Below are 13,380 nucleotides of genomic sequence, written 5' to 3'. Positions count from 1 at the left end.
CACCTGGGAGGTGAATTAGGGGAATCTCCCGGCCAGAAATAACATCAAGGAAAAATGGGTCTTGGACCATCTTTTGGTTTTTCCATTAAATCCTGTTCGTTTCCATTTCGCAAAATGGTTTTCTAATCCTATTTGTGACATGCCTGTAAGCCACAGATAAAAATGGGACATTTGCATCGGGGAGTGTGTGGGGCGGGCAGCCCTCTTCCCTAAAGATAACATCAGGTTCCTTAATGCACGCGCGCTCCTGGGGTTTAAAATTTTTATATGGAGGTTTAAATATTCAAAACCAGGTAGGGCTTTCCCCCTTCTGCTAACTATTAGAGACAGATTACATTTAAAAGAGATTTAATTTGTCAGGTTGTCGCGAGCATTAATGGAGGATAAATTACACGTGTGGAGGGAACGTGTCGCCTTTGTCTGGCTGAGTCGGGGGCTGTCTGGGGTTAGCGAGGGGCGTGATGGATAGTGAACTACCTCACGCTCTACCCGGCCCCCTCCGTCTGCACCAGGGCCATCAATTACCTCTGGGGACACCTTACCGGGAGGAGCGCCAGCGGTGCTGCCCACGTGCCCGTGGGTGCTTGGCGGTGTTTAGCCATCAGCCCCCGTCCCGTGTGGAGACCCTCGAGGGAGGGGACTCGTGCGGCTCACACGAAGGGCTGGGGTCAGGGCTGGCCCTGAGCACCCATCCAGGGCTCTGCCCCTGGTGCACCCTGGCAAGCAGGGTACCTGAGCCGGGAGTGCAGCCGCGTGTGCTGCGAGAGGTCCTGCGTGCTGTTGAGCTGGGTGGGTGGCCCTGCTGGGGCCTGCAGCGTGGCCGCTGGTGCTGATGCTGTGAGGAGGTGGGGGGGTGTCCCCCGGGACAGTGGAGGAGGCCGGGTGCTCCAGTGGGGCAGCAGTGGATCCAAGTGGGAGAACTGAGCGGGGCCGTGGTGAGGATGGAGATTCAGGGAACGGCTCAGATCACCTTCAAGAATATTGGGCTTCCCTGGTGGCGCAGTGGTTGAGAGTCCGCCTGCCGATGCAGGGGACACGGGTTCGAGCCCCGGTCCGGGAAGATCCCACATGCCGCGGAGCGGCTGGGCCCGTGAGCCATGGCCGCTGAGCCTGCGCGTCCGGAGCCTGTGCTCCGCGGCGGGAGGGGCCGCAGCAGTGAGAGGCCCGCGTACCACAAAAACAAAAACAAGAACAAAAACAAAAAGAATATGAACTACAGCCTCAGGAGGAAGGGCTTGGGGGTCACAGTGCGGCGTGGAGGCAGCAGGGACGCGTGGCCGGGGCCCTAGACGGAGCATGAGGCTGAGGGACAGACGGGGGACCCTTATCGAGACGGCTGGGCCCCGTGGGAAGAGGGGGTCTGGGCGTCCTGGGCTTCTGCCTGGGAAACTGAGGGCTGGGTGCCCCTTGGGGAGCTGGGGCGGGAGAAGCAGGGGCAGGCGCCCCTCGGAGCCTGGGCTGGGGCCTCTCTTTTTGGGTGCCCCGTCCTCTCCTGCTTCCCCCCAATGGAGTCTGGGACAGAGACCCTTCTGCAGTCTCGTGCAGCTGCCCCAGGGCAGGAGGGGGCCTCGGTGGACGCCCAGTGCTCAGGGCCTCTGCTGAGCTGCCAACACCCACGCCTGCCCTGGGGAGACAGGAGACTCATGAACCCCCCGTGGGGCCCCATGGGCTGCTGACTGCCCCCCACTCTGGAACCGAGGGTGAGGCTGTCAGGGTCTGAGCGCACAGGTGGACTTGAGGGTCCCGGGCACCCATGCAGACCCTCCTGCTTCAGAGCAGGGACGGGAAGCCCTGGTCCCCGACTCACACTCCCCCGTCCACCTGCGCCCGTGCGAGCGGCCCTGGAGACGGGCCGTGTTCTGGGCCTACCAATTAGAGCCTCTTAGTGGAGGCCTGGCCTGGCCCGGGCACCTGGGCACCCTCTGGGGAAAGGGACGAGGATTAGGGCGCCCAAGCCCCACCTGATCTTTGTGGGGGGATCAGCCGGCGGTTGCTTTGTGTCCCGGCAGCAGGGTCTGTCTGTCCTTGGAGCCTCCAATTACAGCCCCCCTTGGGAAGGCGGCAGCGGGGTGTGTGGGGTTCCTGGGCCTTTGCCCTCGGAAGAGTCCCCCAAGCTCCTTGGCTACACCTCCAGCCTGAGCCTGAGCCCAAGCGCCGCCCTGGGCAGCCACAAAACCACCACTGTGCAGCGTAGGCGTGGCCAGGGCTTGGGGCCTGTCCTGGTGGCCGGGGGTCCCTGAGGCGCCAGGAGGCCTGGGCAGAAGCTGGGCACTTGAGGGACCACGACCTCCACCTGGATGTGTCAGGGCTGCGGTTTCTCCCATGGCGTTTGGGAACCTGAGTGGTCCAGCGGGGGGCTGCCGGGGCTGTGGCTATAGGTGCTAAAGGCAGGAGGGGCCGTCCGGGTCCTGGCCCGGCCCCCTCCCCTGCAGACCCCAGAGGTGGGTCCGGGCTCGCCCCGCCCCCCCCCCCCCCCCCCCCCGCCAAGCTGTGCTACGTAGACGGGCACCGAGGGCTGGGAAGCTGGGCAGGTGTGGCGGGAGGGCCCCTCTCTGGCCATGGGGCCCTGCGCCCCGCTGCCCCTGAGCCACGGAGGTACGTCTCAGCCGCTGCACCCCAAACGCACGGTGTTTCTGGGGGGGCCCGGAAACACTGACCCCCTGGAGTGGGGCCGCCCTCGGAGAAGCAGGAGGCCTGAGCCCCTTCACCTGGGCGGCTGGGCGCTGTGGGCCCCCAGGACGTGAGTGTCGAGGAAGGCCGGGGGTTGCGCTGTGCAGGGACGAATCGAGGGGGAGCAGGCCTGGCGCTGCTCGCCGGGCTTGGTGGTCTCCTCACCGGACACAGGTCCCCACTGGAGCGTGCCCGGCCTCAGCGCCAGCCCTGGCCGCCTTGGCCTCCAGCCCCGCTCCGCCCTGGAGGTGCCTGAGTCGTTCCTACCTTCTTCCCCAGGAAGAGCCAGGAGCCGGCTGTGGCTGGGGTCTGTCCTCGAAGCCGGCTTCCTCTGCCGCACCCCACTGCCGGCGGCTGCAGGCTGATTTAGAATGTTCTCCGGGAGCCCTGGGCCGCACGGGGGCTGGCAGGAGACAGCCTTCTTGGACCCTCACTTGGCGGCCTCCGCAGGACCCTGAGGCTGAGCCGTGCGCCTGCCCCGCCCGCCCGCTGCCTCGTGCCAGGCTGTTGGCACAGCTGGCTCCTTCCGGGCGGGCAGCAGGTGCGGCGGCCACGGCAGCTGGGCAGGTGTGGGATTTATGGGGGGGCGGGCTTCCTGCTGTGCCCCGCCGGCCGGTGCCAGTGAGCCAGGTGACCGACGGCAGCTGGGGGGCCCCACCCGACCGAGAGGGGCCTCGTTTGCATCCACCACAGCCCAGGGCCGGCCTGGCCCTTCCTGATGCCATCCGGGGACGCTTGGTGCCCCCGCCCCAAGGGGCAGACCGCCGGGGTCTTGGCGGCTCCCGTGTCCGTCAGAGCAGCCTGTTGGAGTCTTTAGGAGGTCGCTTCGAGTCTGGCTGATTCCTTGATGGGGACGCATTTGTGCCTGGAGTGTGCATGTGCGCTGAGTGAAAGCACAGGGACACCTCCCAGTTTGGGACACACCGGCACTGTCCCCCCTGCAGACAGGCGACGGGCAAGACGTCCTACGGCCGGATCCTGGGGCGGCTGTGAGACAAGGAAGCCGGGGTGCTTGGGCTCCAGGGGTACAAGATGCAGGCACAGATGAGGCTGGCAGAAGGGGAGAGTGAGGCATGATCAAGGGGTCAGAGAAAGTTCTAGAAAGAGGAGGGAGGGGCTACTCTTAGCTAGGAGAATCAGGGAAGGTGCTTGGAGGTGGCCGCGTGCCTAGTCGCCCCTGCCCTCGTTTCCCTCACTGGCCTCCCAGTGGAGGCTGCTGGCTTCTCTATCCCTTGGGCAGCTCCCCACACCTCACCCCCTGGCTCCAGCTCACCAGGCCCCTGCGTCTGCCCACGGTGCTTGTTCAACTGGCTGAGAATTCCCATGTACGCTCAGGCCGAAGCAATCAGAGGGAGCGGACGCTGCAGGAGGCTCAGCTGTTTAGGGGGCCTCTGGGTCTGCGCCACGCACAGTGGGTCAGGGCGATGGCCCCGGGACATGGTACGTGGGGGGTGGCGGTTCCCCCTGGGCCCCTTTGTTCCAGCCCACGGGGCCGTGGACAGGAGGAGAGGGACACTGAAGCTGGCCTCAGAGGACAGCGTAGGAGGGCGGGGTATTGTGGGGTCCCTCTGCAGCTCTGTCTCACGGGGGCCGGAGCAGCAAGAAGCCTGTGAAGACAGCTCCCGGTCACGCTGTCCCTGGGAGGGAACCCCGTGGTTAGTGTGTCCAGCTGTCCCTCCCACCTGGACATCCTTCCTTCTTTCTTTCCATCCTTCCTTCCTTCCCTCATCCATCCATCCATCCAGAGCCTACCTTTCCTTCCGTGTGTCCACTGACCCATCCATCGGTCCTCCAACCATCTATTCCTCCCCACCCCCTTTCATCCATCCTTCCTCCCGCCCATTATCTCTTCCAACACAATCGTGCCCAGTTTGGCCCTAGGCTGTGGGGTCACACTGGCCATTATGGTCCAGTGCTGTGGCCCAAAGAGAGGAAAGCCAGGGGCCAGGAGGACCCAGAGACGGTCCCAGCTCAGCCGAGGGCCCGGGAGGCACTCCTGGGAGGACACCGCAGTGCCTGGACCAAGTGTGTTGGGGCAGTGAACAAGGACAGACCATCGTGGGGCATCCCGGGAGGCACTCCTGGGAGGACACCGTGGTGCCTGGACCACTGTGTTGGGGCAGTGAACAAGGACAGACCATCGTGGGGCATCCCGGGGGGCACTCCTGGGAGGACACCGCAGCACCTGGACCACTGTGTTGGGGCAGTGAACAAGGACAGACCATCATGGGGCATCCTGGAGTGTCCCTGAGCTGGGACGTCCCCTTCGTGGGGGGAAGGCCGGCCACATGTGCTTCCCCTTGGGGTGGGGCTGGAAGGTCCTGGGCCCCGTGACTCACCGTGGCACCCACATCCTCTCGGGGTGGGAGGTGATGGCGGGCGCACCGGTCCTGTGTGTGGGGAGCTCTGCGCTCTGTGGTGAAACTTCTTGGTGGTCCGCGGAGCCCATTTTATGGGGTGATCCTGTGCATTCTATGGGTGAGGAAGCCGGCTCCGGGCACATGCCTCTTGCAGCCTCCTGGTGGTGGCAGCGGCTCTGAAACCTGCCCTGAGGCCCAGCTGGGCGACGGTTGATGTCCTGAGCTGGGTGTCACTGGAAGGCTGAAGGGGCTCTGACCTGTGTGGGGGTCAGCAAGACTGTCCCTGCAGCCCCTGGGGCCTGGGGCCCCTCCCCTCCTGCTGGGACGTTTCCAGGGAGGGTCTCACAGAAGCCGGTGCCCTCCCCCCGGTTTCCCCACTTGTCCCTCTGTCTCTCTCTGTCTCTGTCACATATTCGTCTTTAGGGGACAGACGGTGGACACCTTGCTGCTGTCCAGGAGGGCTGGAGCCCGAGGCAGGCAGAGACGGCTCCCTGCAGGTGCTCTGTAAGCGCCCTGTCCACACCGACAGGAGGAGGGAGGTGCAGACGAGGACTTAGGGCTGGTGGGGCACTGCTGCCAGGCTGGGGGCGGGGGCGGGGAGAGACAGCCGCCCCCTCCCCGCCCCGGCCCTGCGCGTGCCAAGGGCTCCCGGCGTGGGGTGCGGTGTAGCTGGGATGGGAGGCGGTGAGCCAGCGGGTGGGCAGGCCTGGCTCTCCACGTGGTTCCTGGGCCACTTCTCGGCTCCAGCCCCGCAGCGCTGGGTCCCGTGGCCCTGCCTGGGGCGGAGCGAGGCTCTGTGGGGAGCCGGGGGCAGGCGTGGGACAACCCGAGCTCTGTGCCCTGGACTGAAGCGACAGTGAGGGCCACATTGGCGCAGTCGCCAGCTCGGTTCTCGGGGGGCAGAGTCTGGGGGCGTCCGGCCAGACACCTGGCTGGGCTGGGACATGGTCTCGGGCCACAGAAAGCTGGACAGGGGTGGCTGGAAGCCAGCGCTGTCTTGTCCAGCGTGGCCCCTGCGTGGCCTGTCCCGCTGCTGCCCCTGCTGCCCGTAGCCTGAGACTGGCTCTTGTCTCTGGGCTTCACTTTCCCCTTCTAAGCAATGGTGACCTTTCATTTGGCAAATACAGATGTCCTTCCGGGCCCCGGGGGAAATGGCCGTGACCAGGCAGACCCGTCCCGGCCCCGTGGAGGGGACGATCTGGCGGCGAGGGCCATCAGTAACGGGGCCGCGAACAGTGTCCACTCAGCCGGCCGAGCCCCGCGAAGGCCAGGCAGGTGCAGGTGGGTGCAGAGAAGGCGAGGGCTCCGCTCCTCCTTGCTGGGGGGGCGCGGGGAGGGGTGATGAGAGCACGCACCCCAGCCCGCCCCCAGGGGAAGGCAGCCCGGCAGGCCCCGGGGGCAAGGGAGGAGGAGCCAATTACAGCCGAGCCCTCTCCCCAGGAAGCCCCCCGCCCGAGGGTCGAGTGCCACTTCCCCGGTCATTCGGTAGCACCGGGTCCAATCCTGAGTCTAACGGGGGCGGCCTTGTGTAAATTCAGGGATTAGACCTGTCCCCCGTCTCCTAATGAGCTCTGCTGTGCGTGTGTGCACGTGCGTGCCCGTCCCTACAAGCGTGTGTGTGCATGTCTACGTGTGCAAGCGTGTTCGTGCAAGCGCGTGCCTGGCAGGGCGAGGGCACCTGCTCTTTATGAAGAGAGCCCGCAGGGTGCCCACTCCCGTGGGTGTCAGGTGAAGGCAAGTGATCTCTCGAAAGATGACAAACACAGTGATGGGGCCGCACACTTGAACTTGACGCACCCGGCCTTGGTCCGGCCAACCCAGACCACAAGGGAGTGGGGAGTGGGGAGTGGGTGGCCCCGGGTCCTTCCACAGATGAGAAGCTCGGAGCTGGGAGAGAACCCCTCGCTGCCCAGCTCATGAGGCTGAGCTGCGGGCTCAGGCCCAGGGGAGGGTGGGCATGGCTTCCTGGGCTGTGGGGGGCCTTGGATGTGGTGTTAGGCTGGAGGGGAGGGGCAGGGCCTGGGGGGAGCTCTGTCCTGGGCATGTTCTGGGGGCTCCTGGGCTGCACCCGCCCTAGTGCCGAACGCCTGCAGGTCAGGGGGACACTGCCTTCCTTCCTTCCTGCCTTCCACCCCACCATCAGACCCGCTGGGTCTCGGACAGCGGGGGCTCAGGAGACCAACCGGCCTGAGATCCAATATAGGCCCCTCCCTCCTCTGGGCTGAGTGGTTCTGCCTCAGTTTCCTCATCAGCAAAATGGGTGACCTCCCTGACGCGACCCCCCTTGGTGCTGGCGGTCTCTCTGCTTGTCTCCCCACATCCCCACGAGGGTGCGTGGCCCTCGAACGCATTGTAAAGCACGTGTGTGGGTCACACAGCTGCGTTGGGGGTCCGACCTCGTGGCCTCCACCACAAGGCACCACGGGGGGCCGAACTGTCGCAGGACATTGACCCCAAAGGCCCATCTTTGCTCTCTTTGGAGAGTCCTGTCTCTACAGCCTTTCACCCTCTGTCCACCTGTCCGTCTGCGTCGGGGGGCCGGCCAGCGTGCGGTGACCCAGCCACTCTGCAGCGGGCAGGACGGGAGGCTGCAGGCAGCTGAACTATTCCGGAAGAGGCCAGGGGCTCCTGCCAGGCTGGGGTGGGGGGCTCTGAGGTCCAGCCCTTCCCCAGCCCGGGGCCACCCCCTCTGTGGGTGGGTGGGGGCCTGGGGAGCAGTGAGGTTGGATCCTCTCCGGGGGACCCAGCTACCCCAGGAGCCGTTTGGCCAACTCGCCCAGCTGGGTCTCCCGCACGAGAGTCTGTTAGCTGGCCTGTCAGTGGCAGGAACAGAGCAGCTAGCGGTGACCAGCTCTGTCCCCGAGACTCCTGTCCGTCCACGGCCGCCAGAGAGGGCAGGAATGGTGACCTTCCCGCTACAGCTGAAGGGGTCTCCATAGAAACCCAACAAGTTCTAATTAGACACAAGTAAGTGCTTCCGGAATGCATTTTAATTACAGCTCTGCCGACATGAACGTCAAACTGAGGGTTCAACTGCCACTCGCGTGATCCGAACCAGCGCCTCCTCTTCCCGACCGTCAGTGCGCCCTGGTGCTGCTTCGAGCCAGGACCCAGCAGGACCTCGGAAGTGCTCGGGGAGGGCCCATCCCCGCCCAGAGGGGCAGCCGCATCGGGAGCTTGGGGAGCAGTGATGGGGGCAAGGAGTCCGGAATTCCAGAAGCGGGATTGGCCAGTGGGCAGTGATGGGGGATGGGCTGAGGCGGGAGCAGGAGAGCCAGCCAGCCTGGGCAGGAGGGGGTCGTGGGCAGGGCACACCAGAGCACGTCAGAGCCAAGGGGCTGGGAGTCCCTGTAGGGGTGGGTCTGGGTTACCTGGTCAGAGCCAGGTGCCCAGGAAGGAGGCTGACCCTACACTGGTAGGTCCAGGTCCAGGGAGCCGGGTGAGGCCTTGAGCAGTTAGGGGTCTGTGAACTCGGCTGGTTTTCCTTCCTACCTGGAAGGAGACCTGGGACCCCCGGGGCATCGCTCGAGCCCCCGAGTCCACAGCCGTGGTCCCTTCTGAGCAGGTGGTGTGCACATCTCCCCGCTCCCCCCGCCATGCCTGTGTGCCACTCCTCCCTCCCCCCCACCACGCCCTCCGGCCCAGGCAGGAACGTGCCCCTCAGGCACATGATGGGTTTCTGATCCCTGGGAGAAGCTCAGAATGTGACAAATCAGCAGAAAGAAGATCCCAGGCGCTGGAGGCAGAATTTATCGTGGAGAAATCGCTCCTCAACTGCTGGCAGCTTTAGGCATAGACTTCTCAGTGCATAAATCCTGCAGCTCGCACCTTGCAGATGAGCCCGGCCCATCTGTCTGGCGGGACGCACGCGTGACAGGCTGAGGGGTGTTGGGGTGTGTGGGGACCCGTGGCTGCTGCCTGGAGCGCTCAGGGGGGCAGTGAGCCCGCGCTCGGTGTCTCGGGTCTGCCGGGGTTCTTGTGCTCGCTGGCCAGCAGGGCCCGAGCCATCCAAGGCCGCTTCTGAGGGAACGGACATTCGGGCTGGCCCCTGACTCATTGGGGAGGGTGCAGGGCCGGGGAGGAGGAGACCTTGGCAGGAGCACAGAAGAGCTGGAGGTCAGGAGGGTGGCCTTGCGCCAGATGGGGTCGGTCCCCACTCTTGCCAATCACGTTTTGCCATCGTGGGTGGGTTATTTCACGTCTCTGCCTCGTTTTCTTCATCAGTGGAAGGGGACGCAGCCTCTGGGTCTCAGCTCTCAGTGTTTGGTTGAGGTTCCCCCAGAAGCGAGCCTTGAGACTCAGGGCAAGCGGTGAATCTGGAGACGGATCCTGGGGTCACCAGCAGATAAGCGGGGACAAGACGTGCATGGAGCAAGCCAGCACAGGGGGCTGACGATGTGGGGCGGAGCGCAGGCCGTCTGGGGGCTTCTGGTGCTGATACAAAACCTGCCAGGGTCGGCCCACCTGAGCTGGCTGGGCTGGTCCCAGGGGTGTGGCCGGAGATGCCCTCAGGTGGAGGGTCACAGGTGCGTGTGGCTGGACGGTGGGCTCTGAGGGCCGGTGACTCGTGGCCGGGGCACCCACGGTGTCTACACTCAGGGACTGACTAGATCTGGAGCGTGCAGGATCCTCACTTGCACCCCTGGGGTACTGAGCACACAGCCTCCGACATGGCGGGGGCTCCACAAACCTGCCCGGGCCCTGAGGCCTGCGGCCTGCGCAGCGCGGCTGGGACAGGAAGCCAGGCCCTCGGTCTCCAGGCCCCTTCAAGGACTGGAAGGTCAGCTTGGGCCTGGGGTGGACCAGATGGGGTCAGGAGCACTTGACCGGGGACAGTGGGAGGTGAGGTTGGAGCCGGGGGGAAGGCTCTGGGGTGGACCACGCAAGCTGGGCCCAGATTCCGTTGCCCTGGGGTTCCAACCTGAAGATATTTGACCCCGAGCTATTTGACCTTATTTCTATGAATATTTTCATCAGCACAAGGCTGCCTGCAGTGGGCAGGTTTCCAGGATGGTCCCGTGGCCCGATCCGCTCTTGTGTTCTGTTACATGACACCAGGGACTTCATAATTAAGGTTATGAGTGCGCTGACCTCAACACAGGGAGGTTCTCTGGGTGGGCCTGACCTAGTCACGTGGCCTTTAAATGCAGAAGGTTTTCCCTGGCCCGTGGCAGAGGTGGGGTCAGGGGCTGGAAGCAGAAGGATTCCACACGCCGCTGCCACTCAAGGTGGGGAGGCCACACAAGCTCTCTGTTTGCTGAGAGCCCCCATCCCCGGCCGATAGCCAGAGCGAGAGCCTCTGTCCTAGGCCTCCAGGAACTGAATTCTGTGAAAACAAGAGGGGTCTGGCTGGGAGCCTTCCCCAGGGCTTGCAAGTGAGAACCCAGACCAGCCTGGGTGCAGAACCAGAAGGGACCTGCTGGGAGCCTTCCCCAGGGTTTTCAGATGAGAACTCAGCCCAGCCCGAGCGCAGGACCAGGCCACGCTGCGCCGGGCATCTGACAGACAGGCTGTGCAGCCTCAGTGGGTGTTGTCTTAGGGCGCCAAGTTTGTGGCGATCTGTCACACAGCACCAGAAACTAACACACCACCCGACGGGGTACTTTTCTGGAGACGTGCCTCCTATCAGCTTCCCGTGGCTGCCATAACAAATTACCACAAACTGGGAGGCTTAGAACAGAAGAGCATCCTCTCAAGGCTCTGGGGGCCAGAGGTCCAAAATCAGCATGACCAGGCTGAGCTCAAGGTGTCGGCCGTACCGAGCTCCCCACAGAGGCTTTCGGGAAGGACCCTTCCAGCCTCCTCCAGCTCCTGGTGGCTGCCGCATCCCTTGGCTTGTGGCCACCTCCCTCCAGTGTCTGCTGCCACCTTCACAGCGCCTCCTCTGGGTGTTATCAAATCTCCCTCTGCCTCCCTCAGATAAAATACACATGAGGCACTCGGGCCGCCCCCACCCTGCCCCCACTGCCAGAAAATCCAGGATAATCCAGGATAATCCAGGATGATCCAGGATGACCTCCCCAGCTCAAGAGCCTTGATTAGTCACACTGGCAAGGCTCTTTTACTAAATTAGGTCACACTCCCAGGTTCTGGGGGTGGGATCTCCTGTCTCTGGGGCCACGTTCAGCCTCAAAGACAATCGAATTCCCTGATCAATTTTCTCTCAGAGGCGTGGATGCACATTTCTAGTTGTCTTTGTAAACATGTCCACCTCCCTGAAGCCTCCTCTGCCCATGGCTTTCCGGGCACATCCTGCATTGCACAGTTGATCTGCGCTCATGCCTTCCCATCCTGGCTTCTCACCCGGGAGCCGCAGCGGATGGAGCACACTTCTGCCAAGCTTTATGCAGGCACAGCATTTTCCAGGAGAGTTCTCGCTGCTGCCAGTTTTATTTTGTGTTCATTATTCCTACCAGCGAGCGTCACTGTGAACGGGACAAAGGCTGGGAGCGAGGTTTGGTTTCCGGCACCGGCGGGGTGGAGAGGGTTAATGGGAAACGCTGCGTCTCAGCCTTTCACACCCTGTCCTGCTGGGACTGCCTCTTAACACCTTGGAATGAACTGGAAGGAGTGGCTGGAGAGGCCAGCGGGCAGCGGACCCTTCCCACAGGGACGGGGGATGGGCTGCCAACAGCCCCCCCCCCCAGGCTTGTCCTCCAGGAGGAGGGTGTGGGCTCGTGGGGAGCTGAGGGGCTCCCCCAGATCCTTCCCTGAAGCCTCCCCACGAGCAGAGCCCGCTGAGTGTGGGACATGGAGGGAGGCAGGAAGGGCCTGAGACTGGGTGTTAGGACCTGCTGGGTCAGCTGGGGGCACCGCGCTACCTGACCATGGAGCAAAGGGCTCCCTGCTGAGTGACAACGGCCCCTCAGGGTGCATGGAGGCGCTGAGCCCCTGCTGTGGGCAGGACGACCGACCGCCATTTGGATTTCCAGTTGTGTGTAGCATCAGGCAGGTGGGAGGGTCACACGCAGCCCCAGCTGCCCCTTCTGTCGGGGGTGGAGGGGCCAGGGAGACCCCAGCAATTCAGTGCTCCCAGCAACAAAACGCCCTTCCTTGTCAGGTTTGGTGGGGGGACAGGAAAATCCTTTTCTCTCTTTCTTCCAGGCAGGAGAAAGTCCTGGAAGTATGGATGGGCGTGGGGAGGATGCTGCCCGCTCAGCCTCTGCCCAGATGTGTGCTGGGAGGAGGGCGCACATGGAAGCGGGTCTGCCCAGCTAACCCAGCGCACGCACATGGGTAGGGGAAACTGAGTCTGCTGCCGCCCCAGCTAGTGATTTCGACATTGAATGATGGGGACGGGGGAGGGAGGCAGGGGCAGAGGCTAGGCCAGATGTGAGGAAGGTGGGACGGGGGGGCATCGCCTCCATGGGTCCAGGGGCACAGCTGGCTGAGAGGTTGGCTGGCCTGGACTCTCGCCCTGTGAAAGGAAATATGCATGGCACCCGTCCAACAGGGTAAGGCAGGCTGTATTTAAGGGGCCATCAGGATAGGCGTGGGGACCACAGCCACGGTGATGGGATTTTGCAGAGGGGAGGGGGATTGGACTCAAATCTGAATACAGCAGGGGCCAGTGGGGCTTATAGCCAAGGAGCAGGTGGGTCAGTGGACAGAACACTAATAAGAAGAAACAGAGATGGAGGGTCTGACTAAAGCAGGGGAAGTGCTGGGAAATGTTGGATGAGGAAACACGAGAGTTGCCTTCCCTGGCTTATCTCCCAGGCTGACCAGGACCACCATGACCGCAACCATCACCACCACCACAACCACCACCACCACAACTACCACCATCACCACCACCACCATCACCACCACCACCACCACCACAACCACCATGATGACCACCACGACCACCACCACCATCACCACCACGACCACAACGACCACCACCACCACCACCACCACCACCATGACCACCACCACCATGACCACCACGACCACAACCACCATCAAGACCACCACCACCATGACCACCACCACCACGACCCACGACCACGACACCACCACCATGACCACCACCACCATGACCACCACGACCACAACCACCACCACCATGACCACCACCACCATGACCACTACGACACAACAACCACCACCACGACCACCACAACCACGACCACCACCACCACCACCACCATGACCACCATGACCACAACCACCACCACCACCACCACCATGATGACCACCACCAGCACCATGCCCACCACCATCACCACCACGACCACAACGACCACCACCACCACCACCATGACCACCACCACCACCACCACGACCACCACCACCACCACGACCACCACCACGACCACAACCACCACCACCACCAGCATGACCACGACCATGACCACCATGACCA

General features: G+C 63.6%; 1 protein-coding gene across 1 annotated transcript in view; it reads right to left on the bottom strand.

Annotated features, from left to right (window-relative positions):
• Positions 1-13,052, bottom strand: part of LOC141278131 (uncharacterized) — a 32,822-nt gene extending 19,770 nt beyond the window's left edge. Inside the window, exon 1 of the mRNA XM_073801790.1 lies at positions 12,936-13,052. Within this exon, the coding sequence (XP_073657891.1) occupies positions 12,936-13,052 (117 nt within the window). The remainder of the gene's footprint in view (positions 1-12,935) is intronic.
• Between the last annotated feature and the right edge of the window lie 328 nt (positions 13,053-13,380).

Source organism: Tursiops truncatus, chromosome 2 (assembly GCF_011762595.2).
Source record: "Tursiops truncatus isolate mTurTru1 chromosome 2, mTurTru1.mat.Y, whole genome shotgun sequence".
In the NCBI taxonomy this organism is placed as follows: Eukaryota; Metazoa; Chordata; class Mammalia; order Artiodactyla; family Delphinidae; genus Tursiops; species Tursiops truncatus.
This window is presented reverse-complemented; position numbering and strand designations above follow the sequence as displayed.